The sequence below is a fragment of the Bufo gargarizans genome, chromosome 6 (assembly GCF_014858855.1).
Source record: "Bufo gargarizans isolate SCDJY-AF-19 chromosome 6, ASM1485885v1, whole genome shotgun sequence".
NCBI lineage: Eukaryota > Metazoa > Chordata > Amphibia > Anura > Bufonidae > Bufo > Bufo gargarizans.
This window is the reverse complement of record NC_058085.1, coordinates 107,939,238-107,963,435: the sequence shown is the minus strand read 5'-3', so window position 1 is coordinate 107,963,435 and position 24,198 is coordinate 107,939,238. Positions and strand designations below refer to the sequence as shown.

Genomic DNA, 24,198 nt, shown 5'->3' with positions numbered 1-24,198 from the left:
TAGGGTTATTTAGGAGGTGACCCTTCCCCTTTTCCCTAGCGAGTGTTGAGGCCTAGTGGCTTTTCCCTTCCCTCCTGTTGTCGGTGTGGTGTTCCCTCTCATACTTCACTCGTGACATTATCAACCGCCTTTTTTGTTCGGATAAGTGCAGCTATGGATCCTATGTCTGCACTGGTCGAACAGCTGCAGGGGTCTGTCTTTGGAGGTAGCTGACCTCTGTGCGACTGTCTTGTAGATCCAGAGACCACAGGCGACTGGTTCCGGTGGCGGATAGATTTTCTGGGGGTAGCGACAATTTCGTTTGGTTCAGGGAGTCATGTAAATTATACTTTAAGCTGCGCCCATACTCTTCTGGGGATGAGAGCCAACGTGTAGGTATGATCATTTCATTGCTTAAAGGTGACTCCCAGTCTTGGGCTTTTTCTCTGCTGATCGGATCACCGTCCCTGCAGTCGGTAAAGGAATTTTTTAGAGCCTTGGGTCTTATTTACGATGACCTGGATCGGATCTCTCAGGCCGAGACCAAGTTACGTGGTTTACGGCAGGGAGAACGCTCCATGGAGACCTATTGCTCTAAATTTAGGAGATGGGCTACGGATACGGAGTGGAATGATCTTGCTCTCTATAGCCAATTCTGAGAGGCTGAAGGACGCGTTGGCTTTTCATGAGCGTCCTGAGTCATTGGAAGCAGCTATGTCTCTTGCCGTACGTCTTGATAGATGCCTGAGGGAGAGATCTAGGGTTCCTCACCCCCTTGTGACGAGCCTACACGGCTAGGGGGAGCTACTGCTGGCAAGAGCTTTGGTCATATGAAGGGAATCTGTTTTTGTTGTGGAGAGAAGGGAATTTTGTGATAATTTATCCATACATTCAGCGTCAAGGTGAAAAAAAAAAAAATTTTAATCCCCAAATTACTATTGGTGGTGTGGGTGGTGACCCAGAAAACGTACTTTTTGTCATTTACTGGTAGTAACCGATTTCTCCTGTCTGCCGAGGTGGCGCTAGAGTCCAAACCTGTGGAAATTCAAGGTATTTATCGACAGTGGGGCAAGGGTTAACCTGATTGATGGACAGTTCATTCGTATTCATGGGTTGACTACTAGTGCATTAGAGAAAAGTATTTCTGTCTTTGCAATTGATTCTGCACCTCTTACCCAGAAATGCTTGTCATAGGTGGTGAATGACATCCATTTAAGAGTGAGTGATTTTCATCAGGAAGCCATTTCATGTTTTGTCTTGGAGGGTCTGCCTGCTCCGGTGGTTTTGGGCTTACCATGGTTAAGCAAACATAACCCGACCATCGACTGGCAAGCGAGACAGATTCTTGGTTGGAGTGAATTTCGCATGGACAACTGTCTTAATACATCGTTCTCTGTGGTTACAACTAAAACGGTACCCTCGTTAATTTTCGTATTTTCTGAGAGTGGTAGCCAGGAGTTACATTCACATCGGGAGTATGATTGTCCCGTCAATCTTATTCCTGGTGCTAAATTGCCCAAATCCAGGTTGTACAATCTTTTGAAACCCGGAAGAAAGACCATCCGAGAGTATATCACCGAGAGTTTAGCGAAGTGACATATCAGACCATCCAAATCCCCAGTGGCTGCTGGGTTTTTCTTTAACAAAAAAAAAAAGGGATGGTACTCTTAGACCATGTCTGGACTTCCGTGAGCTCAACCGTATTACCGTCTGTGATTCTTACCCCCTTCCTTTGATTCCGGATTTGTTTAATCCGATTGTCAGTGCCAAGGTGTTCTCTAAATTGGATCTGAGAGGGGGGGGGGGGGGGCATATAATTTGGTAAGGATCAAGGAGGGGGACGAATGGAAGACTGCTTTTAATACCCATGAGGGTCATTTTGAGAATCTGGTCATGCATTTTGGGTTAACCAATGCTCCTGCGGTTTTTCACCACTTTCTCAATGACCTCTTTCATCATCTGGTGGGCAGGTTTGTTGTTGTATATCTGGATGACATACTCATTTATTCTCTTGACATGGAGACTCATCAGGATCACGTGAGACAGGTGTTACAGATCATAAGAGAGAATAAGTTGTATGCTAAAATGGTGAAGTGTGTATTTGCTGTTTAGGAGGTGCAATTCCTAAGTTACTTACTCTCATCTTCAGGTTTTCGTATAGATCCCGCGAAGGTCCGTGCTGTGTTGGACTGGGATCGACACGAAAATCTGAAAGCTCTTACGTGTTTTTTGGGGGTCACCAACTACTACCGTAAATTAATCTCAAATTATTTGACTGTGGTTAAACCTTTAACTGACCTGACTAGAAAGGGTTCTAATATCTCTCTGGTCTGTTGCGGCATTACAAGCCTTTTCAGCGGTAAAGGAATGTTTTGATTCAGCCCCTACATTGGTGTAACCGGACGTGTCACAGCCATTCATTGTAGAAGTTGATGCATCCGAGGTGGGGGTTGGAGCAGTTTTGTCGCAGGGTCCTTCACCTAGTAAATGGTGCCCATGTGCTTTCTTTCAAAAAAAAAAACAAAAAAAAACTCTCGGCTGCTGAAAGAAATTATGATGTGGGTAATAGAGTTAGCAAGTCTGGAAAACTCAGCAATGGCCACAGGACTGGAAAAGGTCAATTTGCATCCCAATCTCAAAGAAGGGCAATGCCAAAGAATGTTCAAACTACCGAACAATTGCCCTCATCTCAAATGCTAGCAAGGTTATTCTAAAGATTCTGCAAGCTAGGCTTCAGCAATATGTGAACCGAGAACTACTGGAAGAACAAGCTGGTTTTTGAAGAGGCAGGGGAAAGGAACCAGAGATTAAAATTGCCATCCTTCGCTGGATTATGGAGAAAGCAAGAGAGTTCCAGAAAAACATCTACTTCTGCTTCATTGACTACATCAAAGCCTTTGATTGTGTGGATTACAATAAATTATGGCAAGTTCTTAGGTGATGTGGTACTCCCATCTTTTTAACATGTCTCCTGAGGAACTAAGGCATCCCCTCCCCCCCCCCGAATTCCAGAGGAGCATGTATGGCCTATAAGTCTCCTCACACTGATTAAGGTGCTCTCTCCCTAAGGAGAGTTAGTTCCCCCCTGACCCAGACACAGGCCTCTCACCCAGTTAAGCCAGTACTCTCTGCTCTGCACTGATGAGGGGCAATCAACCTGAAACAGCTGTCTGCAGATAAGGGTGCTGGCTTATTTAATATCCAAGTCATGTCTCAAGGCTTATTTTAAAAGCAGAACATTGACTTATAGGATAGCTGCCTTACATCTGGTGGCATTAGCGCTTGGTAAGAGCTCATTTGCATCCCTTCCCTCCCAGAATTCCGGAGCAGCATGTATGGCCTATAAATCTCACACTGGCCCTGTCTGCGTTTTAAATCTCGCGCCGGTCTTCAGTTGGCGCAGGCTCACTCAGTGGAGGACGCTCGCTCGGCCACTCCATCCTCAGTGCGCCTGCGCCGGGTGTACATGTGACGTCATCGGCGCAGGCGCACTGAGGATGGAGTGGCCGAGCGAGCGTCCTCCACTGAGTGCGCCTGCGCCAACTGAAGACCAGCGCAAGATTTAAAACTCAGACAGGGCCAGTCAGAGAACGAGCGCGTCCGCTGGCCCTGTCAATCAACATGAGGAGGGGGCGTCATTATGAATGGAGGATGCTGCTGCTAGAGAGGGTAATTTGCATATTATAAAAGTCATTTTTTTTTTTTTTTATATAACTACTGAACCAAACGGAGTAATAGCCCTATATATTGAGAAATCGCAGCATAAGAATTTTAAGGAGACAAAAAAAAAAAAAAAAGTTGTTTTAGTGCAGTGACAGAAGCCCTTTAACCCCTTAAGGACACAGGGCGTACAGGTACGCCCTTGTGCCCTGGTACTTAAGGACACAGGGCGTACATGTACGCCCTGTGCATTTTCGATCACTGCCGTGCGGCTGGCAGTGATCGGAACCCGGTGCCTGCTCAAATCATTGAGCAGGCACCTAGGCTAAATGCGCGGGGGGGTCCCGTGACCCCCCCATGTCGGCGATCGCGGCAAACCGCAGGTCAATTCAGCCCTGCGGTTTGCTGCGATATCTGCAGTTTATGATCCCCGCGGTCCCTGACCGCGGGGATCAGAAACTTTAGGATTCAAAACTTTGTCCAGTATTCCTCCCCCTGCACCCCTGAGTTATTTGGGCACGGTGGGAGGTGCAGGGGGAGGGTTGCGGGCGGTGCGGGCGGTGCGGGAGGCGGGCGGTGCGGTAGGCGGGATCGCGATCCCCCGCCCGCCTCCCATTGCGTAATCGTTGGCGTCTAGTGGGTATACCAGGGTGCCAGCACATTGCTGGCACCCTGGTATAAACGGCTGACATCGGTGATGCGATGTCAGCCGTTTAACCCTTTCCATACAGCGGTCCGTACGGACCGCTGTATGGAAAAGGTTAACAGTAAGAGGGAGCTCCCTCCCTCTCCCATCGGGGGGCTGCTGTGCCTTTGCAGTCCCCCGAATGGAGAGGGAGAGAGCTCCCAGGCAGCCCCCCCAAGCCCCGTCCTTACCCTTCCCCGTCTGCGCAGTTCTGACCATAACTGAGCAGACGGGGAAGGTTCCCATGACAACAGGACGCCTTCTCAGGCGTCCTGCTGTCCATGGTTCTGAACAGATCTGTGCTGAAAGGCATAGATCTGTTCAGACAAAGTGTAAAATACAGTATAGTACTATATATTGTACTGTACTGTATTATGTAGACATCAGACCCACTGGATCTTCAAGAACCAAGTGGGTCTGGGTCAAAAAAAAAGTGAAAAAAGTGAAAAATAAAGTAAAAATCAAAAAACACATTTATCACTGATTAAAAATGAAAGAAATAAAATTCCCTACACATGTTTGGTATCGCCGCGTCCGTAACGACCTGATCTATAAAACGGTAATGTTACTTTACCCGAACGGTGAACGCCATAAAAATAAAAAATTAAAAACTATGATGAAATTGGAATTTTGCCCACCTTACTTCCCAAAAAAGGTAATAAAAGTGATCAAAAAAGTCGCATCTATGCCAAAATTGTAACAATCAAACCATTATCTCATCCCGCAAAAATCATACCCTACCCAAGATAATCGCCCAAAAACTGAAAAAGTTATGGCTCTTACACTATGAAAACACTAAAACATGATTTCTTTTGTTTCAAAAATGAAATCATTGTGTAAAACTTACATAAATAAAAAAAATGTATACATATTAGGTATCGCCGCGTCTGTATTCACCGGCTCTATAAAAATATCACATGACCTAACCCCTCAGATGACCACCGTAAAAAAATAAAAATAAAAACGGTGTAAAAAAAGCCATTTTTTGTCATCTTCCGTCACAAAAAGTGTAATAGCAAGCAATCAAAAAGTCATATGCACCCCAAAATAGTGCCAATCAAACCGTCATCTCATCCCACAAAAAATGAGACCCTACTTAAGATAATCGCCCAAAAATTTAAAAAACTATGGCTCTTAGACTATGGAGACACTAAAACTTTTTTTTGTTTTAAAAATGAAATTATTGTGTAAAACGTACATAAATAAAAAAAATTGTATACATATTGGGTATCACCGCGTCCGTGACAACCTGCTCTATAAAATTACCACATGATCTAACCTGTCAGATGAATGGTGTAAATAACAAAAAAAAAAAAAAACTGTGCCAAAAAAGCTATTTCTTGTTACCTTGCCGCACAAAGTGTAATATAGAGCAACCAAAAATCATATGTACCCTAAACTTGTACCAACAAAACTGCCACCCTATCCCGTAGTTTCTAAAATGGGGTCACTTTTTTGGAGTTTCTACTCTAGGGGTGCATCAGGGGGGCTTCAAATGGGACATGGTGTCAAAAAAACCAGTCCAGCAAAATCTGCCTTCCAAAAACCGTATGGCATTCCTTTCCTTCTGCGCCCTGCCGTGTGCCCGTACAGCAGTTTACAACCACATATGAGGTGTTTCTGTAAACTACAGAATCAGGGCCAGAAATAATGAGTTTTGTTTGGCTGTTAACCCTTGCTTTGTAACTGGAAAAAAAATATTAAAATGGAAAATCTGCCAAAAAAGTGAAATTTTGAAATTGTATCTCTATTTTCTATTAAATCTTGTGCAACACCTAAAGGGTTAACAAAGTTTGTAAAATCAGTTTTGAATACCTTGAGGGGTGTAGTTTCTTAGATGGGGTCACTTTTATGGAGTTTCTACTCTAGGGGTGCATCAGGGGGGCTTCAAATGGGATATGGTGTCAAAAAAACCAGTCCAGCAAAATCTGCCTTCCAAAAACCGTATGGCATTCCTTTCCTTCTGCGCCCTGCCGTGTGCCCGTACAGCAGTTTACAACCACATATGAGGTGTTTCTGTAAACTACAGAATCAGGGCCAGAAATAATGAGTTTTGTTTGGCTGTTAACCCTTGCTTTGTAACTGGAAAAAAAATATTAAAATGGAAAATCTGCCAAAAAAGCGAAATTTTGAAATTGTATCTCTATTTTCTATTAAATCTTGTGCAACACCTAAAGGGTTAACAAAGTTTGTAAAATCAGTTTTGAATACCTTGAGGGGTGTAGTTTCTTAGATGGGGTCACTTTTATGGAGTTTCTACTCTAGGGGGGCATCAGGGGGGCTTCAAATGGGACATGGTGTCAAAAAACCAGTCCAGCAAAATCTGGCTTCCAAAAACCATACGGCGCACCTTTCACTCTACGCCCCGCTGTGTGGCCGTACAGTAGTTTACGGCCACATATGGGGTGTTTCTGTAAACGGCAGAGTCAGGGCAATAAAGATACAGTCTTGTTTGACTGTTAACCCTTGCTTTGTTAGTGGAAAAAATGGGTTAAAATGGAAAATTAGGCAATAAAAGGAAATTCTCAAATTTCATCCCCATTTGCCAATAACTCTTGTGCAACACCTAAAGGGTTAACAAAGTTTGTAAAATCAGTTTTGAATACCTTGAGGGGTGTAGTTTATAGAATGGGGTCATTTTTGGGTGGTTTCTATTATGTAAGCCTCGCAAAGTGACTTCAGACCTGAACTCGTCCCTAAAAATTGGGTTTTTGTAAATTTCTGAAAAATTTCAAGATTTGCTTCTAAACTTCTAAGCCTTGTAACATCCCCAAAAAATAAAATATCATTCCCAAAATAATTCAAACATGAAGTAGACATATGGGGAATGTTAAGTCATCACAATTTTTGGGGGTATTACTATGTATTACAGAAGTAGAGAAACTGAAACTTTGAAATTTGCAAATTTTTCCCAATTTTTGGTAAATTTGACTTTTTTTTATGCAAAAAAAAATATTTTTTTAACTTTATTTTACCAGTGTCATGAAGTACAATATGTGACGAAAAAACAATCTCAGAATGGCCTGGATAAGTCAAAGCGTTTTAAAGTTATCAGCACTTAAAGTGACACTGGTCAGATTTTCAAAAAATGGCCTGGTCCTAAGGTGTAAAAAGGCTGTGTCCCTAAGGGGTTAAGGTACCTTCTTGGAAGTTAGGCCCAAGATTTATTGGTCCATATAAAATCACTGCTATTATTAAAGGGATTCTGTCACCTCCCCTAAGCCAAAAAACGATTTTAAAGCAGCCATGCAGCACAGCTTACCTGGATTAAGCTGTGCTCTTTTATCTTGAAATCCGTCCAGCAGTTACTGCAAAAAACGACTTTGATTGATATGTAAATGTGTCCTGAAGGTGCCCAGAGGGGCGTTTTGTTCTTCTTAGAGAGCCCAGTACCGCCCCTCTTTCAGTGCCCAGCCCGCCATCCTTGTACTGTCTAACTGCCGCCCACAGCCTCTCCTCCCCCTCCCTCACGCCGAACGAACTCTCGCACAGGCGCAGTACCCACTGAGGGCTGCGCCTGTGCGATCAGCAGGAGACTACTTGCTTCAGTTGGTGTAGCTCTTGACCACACCTTGTTTCAGGGGTGGCTTAGTGGTCATCACTCCTCCACTATATAGTCTGACCTCACCCTTCTGGCTGTGCGGTTGATAGCTTAATTTGGGTTCTGGAAGAGCTGGTGTGTTCTCTCTGGAGTCCGTGCTCGTCCATCTCTTCAGAAGTTAAGTGTCTTGCTCCTTAGTGTTTTGTTGTCCCTCCCCTTGTCTGTTGCTACTAGGCCTCAGGGAGACGCTGGTTCTTTCAACTGAGAAGGAGCGGGTCGCCTCATCCTCAGCCTTTATCTATTGGGCTCCTTATGGTCTCAGGTTACGGTGTATGGGCATTCCTACCTTCGGAGTGTGCCCATACGGATAGGAGACAGGGCAAGTAGGGTTATTTAGGAGGTGACCCTTCCCCTTTTCCCTAGTGTTGAGGCCTAGTGGCTTTTCCTTTCCCTCCTGTTGTCGGTGTGGTGTTCCCTCCCACACCTCACTTGTGACAATCGGGCAGCCGAAACTCCTTAATGGAGATGTGAACAAGGCCTAATACCATGCTGTTGCTTAGGACTGGAGCTGATTAATTTCCATAATCTGGATAACCAGGGCTCATTTTCTATAACACGCTTGGGGCTGTGCTTATGCATGACCCCTCTAGCTAATTCAATATCCGCTGCCAGGACTGAGTGTAGACGATTGGTGTGCATCATCCATCTGTTGTCCGTGTCAGGAGAGCCACATGTCATTTTACCTAATCTGTCCAGTCATGCTTTTTATAAGTGTCTGCATCCACAAGTGATTTAAACCCATATTTTGCTCCCTGCATTCATCAAGGATATTCCTAGGAGAAGCAGATCTAAGAGCCTAATGGACTATAAGCGGGTACATCTGTGTGTGACTATCGATTTTTCCACTCTTGATAGATTGACCTTGTAGTACTACTACTCCATCTTCCTGTGTGCTCTGCCTAAATGTTATGTTAAAGAAACCTTCTATAAAAATTGCAGATCTAATAATTTCATTTCTATTTTAATGGGTCTAAGAAGAAAGTTGGCAGACATCTCACTCAGATGTTAAAGGAAATCTGTCACCTGTGTCATTGCTATTTAAGTAAAGGAATTGCATAGTAGCATGTGTCAACCAATTTCCTTTAAGGGGGTTGTATTCCCAGCTCAGACATTCACAGTATATCGCTAGGATATGCAAGCAATCACAGACCGGTGCCTCTCCCACCTCTGGGACCTGCTTCTATCTTCAGAACAGGGCTCCCTGAGCGACTGAGAGCACACCACACCCCACAGCGATGAACTGAGGGTGGCAGCACATGCACATCTGCGCTCAGTTAACTGGGGGTTGGGGGGGGATTTCTGTTCTGGAGATGGAAGTGGGTAGTGGGTCCCAGAAGTGGTGCCTGAATCTGTTCGTCAATGATGGCATATCCTAGCGAAATACCATCAATGTCTGAAATGGAAATGCTCATTTAAAGGGGTTGTCCAGGTTCAGAGCTGTACAGGTGACACATAAATGGCTTTCAAAGATGCATGTGCTTAAAAAAAATGGAGAATATATCTGGTCTTAAATTGGTTAATACCACTTTAAAAAATATATATATATATCAAAGATCGCAGGGCATCCCCTTTAAATTTATAGCATTTTTAGCCTGTTCTGGTTTTCTGATGATGAGTAATGGAAATATTTTTTGAGATTTATTTTTTTTATGCCTTGATAAACATTGGCTTCTTGAAATCACATACAATGGGGGTATATCGCTAGGATATGCTCCCATTGTCTGATAGGAGCGGAACCCGCACCTACAACGAGAACAGAGAGGGGAAATTAATGGAGGACGCACTGCTCATGCGCAGCCGCCCTCCGTTCATTTCTATGGGGCCGCCGAAAATAGCCGAGCACTGGCTCGGATATTTCCATCTGTCCCATAGAAATGAATGGGAGCAGGGGCTGTGCGTGCGCAGTGCACTCCCTTTCACTTGTAAATGGGAAAGGGGCACGGCCAACACTTGAGACTAATTTATCTTCATTTACACCAGTTTTCTACAATGGTTCTCAGCTGCCGTAGTTTTCTGTTCTAGGTGCACAGACTCCTGGAGGATGCGCTTAATTTATAATGAGGCCTGCTCCTCGTCGTAAATTAGGAGCATACTCCGACAGCGCAGGGGATATTGGGACCGGCATAGCCGATGACGTCTTCTCTTTCGGTGACGTCATCGGCGCAGGCACACTGAGGGAGTGCTGAGGAGACCCAACCAAGCGAGCCTCCTTATCTCAGAGCGCCTGCGCCGAATCAACACAGGCACGCGATTTTTGAAATGCTGACAGGGCCAGCCGGAGGAGGAGATCGCGGCTGGCCCTGTCCATCAACAGGAGGAGAGGGCGTTTTTTTGCGGCTGCTACCAGCAAGTAGACACCCTACTTGCTGGCAGACAGGTAATTAGCATATTATAAAAGTAAGTTTTTTGACCTATCTACAGAACGAAAATGATTAATAACATAATGTATAGCTATATCGCAGGATAGGGATTATAAGTACCCCAAAAAAAATATATATATGAGTTTAGTGGGGTGACAGAAGCCCTTTAAGGACTAGATAATCTCGTCATGTTGGGGTAGGCATGCCAAGCCTGCGGCCCTCCAGATGTTGAAAAACTACAACTCCCTGCGTGCCTGTACAGCCTACTGTTATCAGTCTACGGCAGGGCATTGTGGGAGTTGTAGTTTTACAACAGCTGGAGGGCCGCAGGTTGGGCATCCCTGTGTTAGGATGGCTCATCCTGTTTCCCGTATGTGAGCAACATGTGGCAGTTCATATACGTAGTGGGGAGGAGGAGGAACTCGTGTCTGTCCTCTCCTGTTTCTAGCGTGTGACACTTCTGTTCTCTGCTGGCCTTTTGCTCTGACTAGTACAATGAAGCCTATGTGCTCTGAGCCTTTACTATACAAGGGTTATGTCTGCAGGTGGCCAGTGTGCGGAAGACCACCGTGCTGGATGTGATGAGGAGATTACTGCAACCCAAGAATGTCATGGTGTCCACCGGCCGGGACAGGCAGACGAATCACTGTTACATAGCAATCCTGAATATTATTCAGGGAGAGGTGGATCCTACTCAGGTGAGTAAACATTTGTGTGTAAGTAAATGAGTATATGTTTACATGGAGTTGTGAGCAGGAACAGATGGACAATCTGATTTTGTAAGTTTGCAAAATGGCCTTTCTAGGTAATTGTAGAAGGGCTAATTTGCAGTGTGTCCACGCCTGAACTTAACAGACTAAGGGTCCATTCACACGTCCGTAGTGTATTGCGAATCCGCAATACACTGGGCCGGAACCCCTATAGAAATGCCTATTCTTGTCCACTATTGCGGACAAGAATAGGACATGTTCTATTTTTTTCGGGAGCTGCGGACCCGAAATGCGGATGCGGACCACACAATGTGTGCTGTCTGCATTCTTTCTGTCCCCATTGAGAATGAATGGGTCCGCACCTGTTCCGCGGAATGAATGCAGACCCATTCTACGGACGTGTGAATGGACCCTAATGTCATAGTAGCTTATTTAACTGAAGTCCGCATGTGATGTCATGGTAGCTTATCTAACTGAAATCCACAGTAGCTCACCTAACTAAAACCAACTTGTGATTTCACAGTAGCATGCCAGACTTAAAGCTTCTGGTGATGTCACAGTAGCTTATCTGACTGAAACCCGCTTGTGATGTCACAGAAGCTCACTGGTCAGAACCCTGTGCAACAACTTTATATAGTACCAATTGTATTGTCTGGAGCAGAATAACATTGTGGTTCAGAGACCTGACTGAAACCCCCTTGTGATGTCACAGTAGCTCGCCTGACTGAAACCCCCTTGTGATGTCACAGTAGCTCGCGTGACTGAAACCCCCTTGTGATGTCACAGAAGCTCACTGGTCAGAACCCTGTGCAACGCCTTTATATGGTAACAATTGTATTGTCTGGAGCAGAATAACATTGTGGTCCAGAGACCATAAGATTATATATAGAGAGTGCTTGTACTGTACATGTGCACATTATATTTATGGACAGATGGCTGGATGTACATACATAAACACTTAGCACATGTATGATATTCACGTGTGGGCCACTATTATTTGTCAGTCTGAATTCATTCATAATGTATGTTTTTCAGCCTGTGTTATGTTGTACAGTGTTCCCTCAAGATACAATGGCCTCAGGATACAATATTTTCAACATACAATGGTCATTTCTGACCCATCGTAAGTTGAAACCAGACTCAACATACAATGTCTCAGACTCAGACCCAACCAATCAAGGTCACTTATCTGGTAAAATAGCGGTATGAGTTGCTAGTTAGCAGCTATTCCTGACTTTTGTATATAAGGACTTGCTTTATCTGTATTAGTTATCTGCCTATTTTTCTTAAATCTTCATTTTCTCTTCTTTTGGATGACATTGTTGGGTTTCCTCAACTTACAATGGTCCTCCTGGAACCATTTAATATTGTAGCTTGAGGGACCAGTGTTATATGTATATTTCCTTTGTAGGTGCACAAAAGTTTGCAGAGAATAAGAGAACGGAAATTGGCCAACTTTATCCCATGGGGTCCAGCTAGCATTCAAGTGGCCCTTTCCAGGAAGTCCCCCTACCTTCCATCTGCACATCGGGTCAGCGGACTAATGATGGCCAATCACACCAACATCTCATCTGTGAGTAAAGAATTATATATTTTTTTCAGCGTGGCCATGTTGAAGTTCACTGCTTGACAGCCCTATAAGCATTAGGACATAGCCCATAGTGACAGGCCCTGGCTGTAATACTGACTTGTACATCTGTTCTCCACTCTGCCACTAGATGGCAGTACACACCTGTCAGCCAGCACAGTTGCACCCTTTTATCAGGGGTGAGGGAGAATGTAAATTTCCCTAAATGAAAAAATGCTTCCAAAATAATTTCATGTTCATTACACTTATCCCAGAGAACTTGGTAGCAGAATGCAAGCTACCATTTAGTCGAACTGGTATTTTCCCAGGAATGTGCGGTAACTGTGGGGAGCTGCCAGCAGGTTTTAATGTCAACTCGAACCTGCAAAGGCATGCTGAGAGTTGTAGTTTTGCAAGAGCTGGAGACCCACAGATGGAAGACTACTGCCGTGGATAATAATGCAGCTCCCAGGTTCATGTTTCATAATGAGTTGTATGATTTTTGGTGAACACTAGGTGGCGCTGTCACCCCGCTGCACATTTAATTGGTGTTGCTTTTGCTTTCATCCTTGAAATGTCATTTTTCCAAATGCCAGTAGATAGCTTTAAAGTCTCAGGACTGTGTGCTGCAATGCAGATGTAAGCCTCGCTCAATCACACCTCAGTATTCCTCTCCAGAAAGCCAGTAACGCATTCCAGCTGCTCCAGCGCTGAGTATTTCCGCTGCTGGCCTCGCCATTGTCTCCAGTCTTTATTTAGCACCGTGACATACCTAAAAAATATTTACTAATGAATGCATCTCTAGGAGAGAAGCCATCAGCTCGCCGATGAGTAAAATGGAGACCTTGCAGCATAGAACAGTGCTATTTCAAGATGACCACATAGATTACAGCCACGGAAGCGACCCAACGTCTTAAAAGGGTTGGCCTATCTCGCACGCTGGTGAAATATCGCCAGGATAAGCCACCAATGTCTGATAGGTGCAAGTCACACCTCTGGGACCCTCACACATATCTAGAACGGACCAAGCGCGGCCGCTCTCCATTCATGTCTATGGGAATGCCGAAAATGGCAGGAGCTGAGTGGGAAGTGCACCGTGCAAGCGCGGCCACCGCTCCATTCACTTCATTGGTGCTGACTGCTATTTTTGGCAGTCCAATAGAAATGAATGGAGGGCGACTGCTCATGTGCAGTACACTGTCCTTCACTTTGCGTGCTCCGTTCTAGAGAAACGCCTTAGTGTGTCTATTAGGAAATGCCACCAATATCAGATAGGTGGGACCTGCACCTATCTCTAGAGCGAGCACCCAAAGTTAGCGCACCACACATTTGTTTCTTTGGGAGCGCCGATATTCGTTTCTATGGCCAGGGCTCGGCTATTTTCGGCACTCCCATAGACATTGGAGATTGGCCACGCGTGTGAGGTGCACGCTTATTCTCTTGGCAGCTTCGTTCTAGAGAGGTGTGGGACGCGCATCTATCAGACATTGGTGGCATATTTTAGCGATATGCCACCACCAGTGTGTGAGATGGACCAACCCCTTTGAGATTTTTTTTTTTTTTTTTTCTCCATATTTTGGTTTTGACTAGTGTTGAGCGAATCAAAGCCAAACAAATAGACTTTGATCCGAAATTCCAGGAAAAATTAGAAAAAAAAAAACCTTATTCATTTGCTCATGGAGAGGCCGTCGCAGCAATCTCGATTGAAGATACTGCGCAAAATCAGTGATGACGTCATCTCGTGCTGCGTCTTCAAACAAGATGGCCATGACTGCCTCTCCGTGAACAAATGGGTACGTTTCTTTTAACCTGATTTAACCCTCGAAAGGCCTCAATTGTAGCATAAGATGACGTGATCAGCGATGAACACTGCATCAGAGGGGTTCAATGACTGGGGACAACGCAATCTCCGTTCCCTGTCATTGCGCCAGCTACATACAAGGGAATGCACTTTGTGACGAAGAAATTAGTCACAAATCAAATTTCTTTATGAAATTTGCCAAAGCAGCCGAATCACATTTTTCATAACTTCACTCATCACTGGTACACTCGGTATAGAAACTAGCTCAGTTTATCATGACATGAATAGAATGCAAGAGAAGTGAAGACTGACACACAGGCAGCGCTGTCGGAGGCAGGGGGATGTAAATGCAAACTATTCTTATATTCTAAGTGTCAGAACCTGCATCTCTCATTTGATGATTCTCCATGACACTTTCTCCAGCTCTTTGAGAGAACTTGCCGGCAGTACGACAAGCTGAGGAAACGCGAGGCCTTCCTGGAGCAGTTCCGTAAAGAGGACATTTTCAAGGAGAACTTTGATGAGCTGGATAACTCGAGGGAGATTGTCCAGCAGCTGATAGATGAATACCATGCCGCCACCCGTCCGGATTACGTTTCATGGGGTACTCAGGATAAGTGAGCGATGACAGTAAGGACACTACAGTATCGGAGCACAGTGTGATTGTGTACCACAGCACAGGAGATGGGGGATCACCTGTAAGTAAGAATGTAATCCCATCCATATGATCTACCTTGTTTCACCGGGGAGCAACATTTATTCTGGTCACTGGGCTATAGAGCGCCCCGCAGAGGAACCAGATGTAACTGCAGCTTGTCATAAGCTGTTGCTTATGTTACTAAATGAAGAGCTTCACAACTCCATGTTTTGTGTGATGAGGCCAACTAATGCTTATTCATTGTATATGAAGTAATAATCCGGCTATCCAGGCAGACCTGACATCATTACATTTTTAGGTATATACATTCATGGAAAGGTTGAGGAATTCCATCCCTTGAAGGGATTTTCTACTTAGAATGATTTTTAAGCAAGTGCCCGCAGCCTGCTTGCTGAAACCGAATAGTGCATATAACCATGTCCTTGCATGACCGGATGTAACCAGTGCAGGGACTAGAAGATGGACACAGCGGAGGATTGGCGCTGCATGGAGCGAGTAAAAATAAATCTTTTGTTTTAGCACTAAGCCTACAGGCACTTAAAAAAAAAAAAAATAATCATTATAACCAGAAAACCCCTTTTAATGGATGTTTACTAAGCAGGGCATAAGGACTGCCCTTAAAGGGATTCTGTCAGCAGTTTTCACCATGCAAAACTGCTGATTGCACTAGATTGGGTAGAGCAATACAAACATGCCTTTTGTGGAGCTTTTATTATGAGAAGTAGTGTGAATATGACGTTTTATTCTGCCAGATTCTTCCCCTACAAGTGCAAAGGGGGGCACGTCTTCACTGTGAAGCCCTTCCTGCATTAAATTGCTTTACAGCCCAGCCCCTCTGCTTTGTCACACTGAGGGGAGGGGCTGTGAAGCAGCTCAGTATGGAGAGCACTACATAGTGAAGCTCCACCTCATGGACACTTGCAGGAGCAGAACCTGCTTGTTCACACTCCTCCTGATAATAAAAGCTTCAGAAAAGGTTTTATTGTCCAGCTCACCCCAGCCCCTACCTAGTGCTGTCAGCAGTTTATTATGTTAAACACTTCTGACAGACTCCCTTTAAAGGTGGGCAATTGGAACATTCACAGATTTTTGAAGGATCTTATGTTACAGACAACTGACAGGAAAAGTTTAGGTTTTACATTTTTATTGCAAGAAATTGTGTGCTGTAGGTACCCTAGCCCCCCCCCCCGCGATCTAGGGCATTCTAGGGATAGTTGTTCCCCTTCTATCTGCACTGAGCGTCCTTCAAAGTTACTTATAGTCCTCCACGGCCCAGTCGGACTAGAAAACTACGTTTCAGGATTTCCTAAAGGATACCTGGTCGTCCTCAACTGCAGCACTCCAAGACTGTTCCTTTTTTCTTATCACGAATCTTGCCTGTTGTGCTATAGGACTTCAGGTGCCCTGTAGTTCCAATAGTGGATTCTTGTACTTTGCATTCAATGTTTTGTCCTTTTTTGATAGCTGGTACTACCCAGATATTTTATTGTATTTATTAAAAGTTATATTTTAGCTTCCTTTTTGCCCCTGTCTGTGCTTTTGATTTATCAATATTAAAATGTGTTATCTCAAAAAAAGAAAGGTCTGTCTCTCCCCCCAGAAACAGCGCCACTCTTGTCCATAGGCTGTATCTGGTACTGCATCTTAGCCCTATTCACTCAAATGAAGTGAGCTGTAGTGCCAGGTACAGCCCATAAACAATAGGCACTAGTTTTTTTTTTTGTTTTTTTTTTCTAATCTTAGACATCCCCTTATATATCCATAGATGCTATGGATTTCCAAAAATATCCACGGTTTTATTTCCCGCATTGGCATTGAAGATGGTGCATTCAGAAAATTACGTGGTTCTTGTATTACCCCTAGCTGACTACTAGGAGGACAGGGCACCTTGTATTGGAGCAGAGCTGTGATCTCCAGCCTATGCAAAACTACAACAGCCACGTGCTTGCTGGGAGTTGTAGTGTTTCAGACACAAGTTGAACAACACCATATTTCTGGTACCTTTATAAACACTTTTTAAAAGGGTACATTGAACTTTCTACATTTTTTGAACCCCCCCCCCCAAAACAATCCATTTAGTTTAGTGCGTGGCATACATAATACTTTTACTGCTAATTGCAGCATTATATTTTATTTTTATATTGTTCCCCTGAAAAGTGAAAGCTGTGCTGTGATTGGTTGCTGTGGACAACACAGACCAGTTTTCCTTTGGCGTAGTAATGTCTTAGAGCTGACGCACACAGCTGGATTATTGCTCTATGCACCCACCCAGTTCTACTTAGCTGCCATAGGGCACCATAGAAGTCTTTTGACATCATTGCGTTACAGAGCTTCAAATCCTTTCCATTGTGGTAGAGTTAAATGATAACACTCCAGGTTGTTTGCAGCCACCACTAGAGGGAGCTTTCAGGAGAAGTTCAATGTAATAGTATTCAGTAAGCTCCCTCTAGTGGTGGCTGCTGTTACTAGAATATCTAAATCTGTTCCAGGGATTTGGTGTTCTGTATCAGAAAAACAAAGCTCCGTCCGTAATTTTCCATTTTAATGGTCTGTTAGGTGTATATATTTCTTGCTATAGAAGAAATGGATCCCATTAGGGACGAGGGTAAAACGTTTTTACCTTTTTAATTTGAACTACATGGACCTAATGCAGGTGTAAAATACGCCATGTGTGCGCACCGTACAGTGAGCATATCCGAGTGCAGCTGGACTTGTATTGACATTTATCATTTATGCATGATGGCCTTGAGGCTCGCAGGTATCTGTCTTGTATTAGCTCAGTTGGTAAAGTGTCCTTTATTCTAGGAAAGCATCTAATACTTATCTATATATTTGTACGTAAAATGTATGTATTGGAGGTCTGCCTGGAAAGAGCTGTATTTTCACACTGTCTTCTCACTCTCAGCAATTGTAGAATTATTCTTATTAAATAAGATTCCTGTAAATCACTTGTTTGTCTTCTGTCCTGTTATCTTATGGTCTGGGGGAAGCTGATTTCTGGAAAAGCCACATCCATGTTCTGCTTGTTACCCCATGTATAAACACACATTAGAGATCTTCCATCAATGGTCAGTAGGACATGTAGATCGGGTTTGATCTATAGAAAGGTTTGTATTCTACCTTCTGTTGCTGAGGTCATGTCATTGCCATTCAATGATGCAACGTTTCCGCCTCAAGAGCAGCCGTGTTGTATGACTACATCATTAACGTATCTCCTTAGGGGTTTTGTAATCCTGCTTAGTCATACCCAGTTCTCCAGGACCTGGAGTACCATTTCTATCCAGTTATGGCTAATCATTCCACTGCCTAAATGAGATTACAAGGATATACCTACTAGTGTTCTTGTAATATTAAGGTAAAACTTAAATTAAGGGGTTATCCCATTTAAAGGGAGTCTGCTCAAATTGCACTGTAGGTCACAAACACAGTTAACAAATGGTACAATTTTTTTAGGACTTTTCTGAAGCTGTGATACTCCAAACTTTGTAGCAATATGTAAGCACCCAGGCCTCCCAGTGTTCCTCCAGTAAGCGACGCATGTGCAGTCTGTTCTTGGATGCTGTGGGTATTGTAGGGCACATGCTCAGACTTGGGGGTGATGGTCTTGGTATTTCATGAGCAGAGAAAAGTGATGTCAGGAGGATACTGTGACCTACAGTGTGATTTGAGCACTTTTAGATGACAAAAGTTGCTAACGGACTCCCTTTAAATAACCGCATTCACTTCCTGGCCATACACATTAGATGAAGCCATCAATATCTGCAGGACCAGCCATCCATCTGATGTGTATGGCGGTGCACTGACTTTCCCCCAACACCAAATGTTTGGGAAAGCAATGGATAGGGCCTGCTGAAGCATGCACGTTGCTTTGTTCTTAAAGAAGGTAAGCGTCCACCAGAGGTGTTGGGCTCAGCCAAGCATACATGTGGATGGGGGATTCCAGACGAATAGCCCTGAAATCAGCTGTTATATGAAGGCTTCTAATTCTGTGTCCATTATGCCACAGGATGTTCATTAACATCTATATACCTCATGGTTGAAAGCCCCACCCGACACCATTTGTGGCTTTAGCTGTATAGTTACCAAGCAGTGACTTCTCTACTGTGACCTCCTCCCCCATCCATCTATAGGTTCCTCTAATTACTTTAAATGTTCTGATTTGTCATGGATTGACTCATGTGCCCTCCAGGCTCTAGTTATCCCTACGCAGTCTGCTTATGGACAACGTAGAGGTGAGGTATGTAAAGCAGGGTTAGATGCCTAACTTAAGGGTGGTGCAGGATGTAGCATTAGTGCATGCCATTTTCGCCAGCCCTTCCATGCTTGTCTATCCGTGTCTAGTTGCCATCTTTGTTGACTTGACACCAAAAAATATTGTAAGACCTCATCAACTTTAGCTTTCAGTACACACATAAATGTAATGCAGAAGATAATCGCTGCCTCCAGCCTCTCATATATTTTTTTTTGTAGGCACTTCTTTATACTCCCCAGTCTCGCAGCAGGTTGCAGACCCTGTTTGTCTGATCTGGCTCTCATTACTCCCACTGCCTGGTTCTTGGAAGAGAATCGCTGGCAGCCGTCCTGGAGATCAACAGAAAGTTATATTTGTTCTCCAGCTTTTGTTCCTGAAATATATTCCAGGAAGCCTGCTTGGCAAATTTAGGACACATTATGTGTTTCTATGCTACAATAAAGAGAAATACGCACATGAAACATGCCCGCTGCGTTAAATGAGAGCATAACCGAACATGGTGACTACCTAGACCTATGCATTACACCAGCATCTGCCCTAGCTTGTTCTTGTTTAGTCCCTTTCTGCACAAAGAAACTACTAGTGACCACATGTGTACAGACAGTGATGCAGGAAGTCCTTGACAGCTGGGGTGAAGGAAGGAATCAGAGTAGGACGTGCACAGTAGCAGGTTAAAAGGTATTTTATTGCCTAATTCCTTAAAGGGGTTGGCCACTTTCTGGCAGTGCTAACCAATGTGTTTGTAAGATGTCTATATGGCACTTAATAATATAGCCTTTGTTGAAATTCTGTGCCATTTTCTATATTTTATGAAGTATGCCCCCTTGTGTGCCAGGTCTATTGTGCAGTCCACACATAGGTCTTGTCCATAAAATGGCTGCTGATGGAGGATCATGTGACCAGGGAAACTCAATGTGATGGTTTCCTCTATTCAATTACACTGTACTTGCACTGATGAGTTTAGTGCATTGTGTTTAGAATAGAGGAGGCATGACCATGTCTGGTCACATGACCTTGTTGGCGGCCATTTTGTGGAGAGCAAAGGTTTGCCTAACAAGGGGGCATGGCTTATGAAATATAGCAAATGGTACAGAATATCCACAAAGGCTATATTAGTAAGTGCCATATAGTCCTGTTACCTACACATTGGTCAACAGTAGCCAGAGAGTGGCCAACCCCTTTAACAAATAGGTTGTGGTAACCAGTGATGAATTCAGATCTGCATATTGTTACTTGCATTTCCTGGATGGCAGCAGCTCCACAATGCTAAAGCAAGAATAGGTAAGTAATACTTAAAAATACTTAGAAATCTTTTGTGGCTTTTTAAAATGCTGCATGCTTTTCTTATGGTGTTTTTTGTGGATTTAGTTTTTTCTTTTTCAGGCATTTTTTCACTTGTAGACAAGGGGGTGAAAAAATGGCTGGAAAAAAGCAATTGCATCAACAACAACAAAAAACTGCCAAATCACAAATTCATTTCATATATTTTACAAAGACTTTTAGGCCTTGATTTATCATTTCTTTACTCCAGAATTCTGGTGTTAAAAAGTCACAAAATAAGGCTTTTGCGATTTTTTTTTTTTTTTTTTTTTTTTTTTTTTTTTTTTTTTTTTTTTTTTTTTTTTTTGCACTCGCTGCACAAAATTTTGCGACTTTTTGTATTCTTTCACCACTCGGTCCAGTTTAGTAATGTGGATGATTTTCAATATAACTTTTTATTTATTTATTTCTTTAAAGTTGCACTCTCACTCCAGGAGAAGGACGGTGTAGGAAAACTGGAGTAGCTTCTCTAGACAAAAGTGTTAGGTCCAAAGATAAGCCAAATTTATCAAGTAACGTGAGACATTACGCCAACGCAGATTCAAACAAAACGGACTTAAAATTCTCCCCTCATGATAAATCTCCCCCTTAGGCTGAGTTCACACGGGCGAGATTTCCGCGCGGGTGCAATGCAGTAGGTGAACGTATTGCACCCGCGCTGAATCCGGCACCATTCATTTCAATGGGGCTGTGTACATGAGCGTTTTTTTTCACGCATCACTTCTGCAATGCTTTAAAATCGCAGCATGTTCTATATTCTGCGTTTTTCACGCAGCCCTGGCCCCATAGAAGTGAATGGGGCTGCGTGAAAAACGCCTTGCATCCTTAAGCAAGTGCGGGTGCGATGCGTTTTTCACTGATGGTTGCTAAGAGATGTTGTTTTTAAACCTTCAGTTTTTTATCACGCGCGTGAAAAACTAATCAAAACGCATTGCACCCGCGCGGAAAAAACTGAACAACTAAACGCAATTGCAGACAAAACTGACTGAACTTGCTTGCAAAATAGTGCGAGTTTCACTGAACGCACCCTGAACGCATCCTGAGCCAATCCGTCACACCCGTGTGAACCCAGCCTTAGACTTTTAACACCTGGAGCAAAAAGAGAAAAATTCCTTAGGTTGCATTCGCATGGTAGTGGTTCTGCCGTGCCCGTGTCCGCATCACAGTGCAGACCCATTAACTTCAATGGGTCCGGGATCCACACGATACGGCAAAAGATAGGACATGTCAGAGGTTATGGACCTAGAAGCCCATGGAAACACTTGGATTCTTATGCAGAAAAACACGGCACAGCAGTTTTCTTCTGACCAATTCTTGGAATTTTTGCCGGTTGCAGACAGATCTCGGCCGGTCCCCTGATTTCATGCAGAGCTTCCCATGGATATTGCTTCGAAATCCTCAACTTTTTATTTTGGCTAATTGTTGCTAATTCTCCAGCACATAGGTTTTCAGCCAATGTTCCCTTATATTCTATCACAAACTTGGTAAACCTATTTGCCCTGCAAGAACAAACGGCACCAAACAAGAAATGTAAGATTACAACTTTATCTCTCAAACAATTTTTTATTTAAAAAAACAAAAACACATAGGCACATCTTGAAAATGGCAAGTCTTTTCAGATGAGAGCATTTGGCATTTGCACATCCGGCACGGCATTGTAAAACATACAGGCTCTCAATGAACTGCTGAGTAACTCCTGTCGGCCAGATAACCTGACCAACATGGCAGTAACTCCCGTCAATGAGGGCAATGATTTTACAATGGTGACAACCATAACGATATTGTGACACGTGATTGTCTTCTCCACAAAACTACACTAGGGTTTGTGTAGTTGTGTGTCTTATTATGAAGATGGGAGACCTATAAATCCCACCTGCTTTATATTCTCATGACTGGTCCCAAACAGTTGTAGCATGCTATTACTTTTACCAATGTTCTGGGGAATAACAGATATGATTGCACATATCCCAGACCTTGCTGTTGGTATACAGGAAGTGAGCAGCCACTGAACAAGCAGGGAATACTCAATAGATTACAATACTGTAGGAAGGTTACACATCTGCCTGGGGCAGAGCAGTAATCTATTCTTTGCTTGCCAGAAAGAAATGTATGAAATTGTATGACAAATGTAATTTAATTGCTACCGTATGTGGACGTGGTGGTGGGTGCTGCCTGCAGCTTTAAAAACCGAGACTAAGGGAGAACAGATTAGTGGGCCTGGCCAATGGAATAAATAATAATTGTGTAAAACTGATTCTACCTCGGAGCACATCTACTCACACTGGATAATGGTATTATGCATCCATGATACTAGTAGTGGGTCCAGTAGATACTGCATGTGGAATCTGTTTGCCCCATTGGAGGCCGGTTGGCACCAGAAAAGGTAGCATTTGGCATAGGTTCCCATCCAAAAGAGGTTACCTTGTCCTGGTAGATGGACGCAAATAATTTTGATTAAAATGTATTTGCTAAGCACCTCACATTCATTTATATAGTGAGCATAGCATTAGTTTGTTATCAGAGTGCTCTTGCATTGTATTTGACTTGGTAGATATTTGGGGATGTCAATGGTGTCTACAAACACATCGCATATGGTTACTGGTATAAGATCCTACAGCAGCTGCACAGGAGAATTTCTAAAGGGTCGCAATATGTGGTGTTAAAACTGTACCAAATGGAATGGCATCCCGCCTGACGCCGATCGCAGGGATTTACATGTAGCTGTAGAACTGTCCTTGCAATGCGAAACTGCTCAGATGATGCATACATGGCGAGGCAATGTATCTGAATATATTGTTAAAGGGGTTGTCTCACTTCAGCAAACAGCATTTATGACATAGATAAAGTTATTACAAGGCAATCACTAATGCGATTGTCAATATTGCTTTCTTTGATGGCTGGATTCATTTTCCCATCACATTATACACTGCTCGTTCCATGGTTATGACCACCCTGTAATCCATCAGTGGTGGCCGTGCTTGCACGCTATTGGAAAAAGCGCTAGACTATGCGCCCTCCCACAGTCTCGGCCAGCGCCTTTTTCTTATAGTGTGCAAGCACGACCACCACTGATGGGATTGCAGCGTCGTCGTAACCATGGAAATGAGCAGTGTATAATGTGATGGAAAAATGAATCAAGCCAGCAGGAAGCAATATGGATAATAACAATACATTAGTAAGTGCCTTGTATTAACTTTCTCTACATGATAAATGCCATTTGCTAAAGTGAGACAGCCCTTTTAACCCTGAAATCAAATCTCCCAAGAAGGCTAATCCGATGCAGGGTGCACACAGCCGGTGCTCCGTGTATTGTGGACCCGCCGTATGTGGGCTGAAATATGGCCATGGTGGGGCAACAGCCATGTGCATGATCCCAAACTAAGGTTTTGGTTGAAATTGGCCTATTTTATTTAACTTTAGGCTAATGTGTTTGGCCGCTTTAATGCACGTCAATGGAGGACAGGTATCGAAACTAGGCCAAAGACTGGAGTAGTTGCCCATAGCAGCTGTTTAAAATTTCTTGCTACGTTTTATCCTAGCACCAATGTGGTTCATCCTATTGACTTTAATTTGGTCTCAATACTACTGTATATAGTTGATTAATT

The 24,198-nt window shown here is 43.6% G+C and overlaps 1 protein-coding gene across 1 annotated transcript in view; it reads left to right on the top strand.

Moving 5' to 3' along the window:
* The window catches only part of TUBG1 (tubulin gamma 1), a 30,616-nt gene extending 12,650 nt beyond the window's left edge, over window positions 1–17,966 (top strand). The window contains exons 9-11 of the mRNA XM_044298046.1: window positions 10,831–10,983; window positions 12,407–12,568; window positions 14,787–17,966. Coding sequence (XP_044153981.1) covers window positions 10,831–10,983; window positions 12,407–12,568; window positions 14,787–14,984 — 513 coding nt within the window. The 3' untranslated portion in view covers window positions 14,985–17,966. The remainder of the gene's footprint in view (window positions 1–10,830; window positions 10,984–12,406; window positions 12,569–14,786) is intronic.
* Window positions 17,967–24,198: the final 6,232 nt, after the last annotated feature.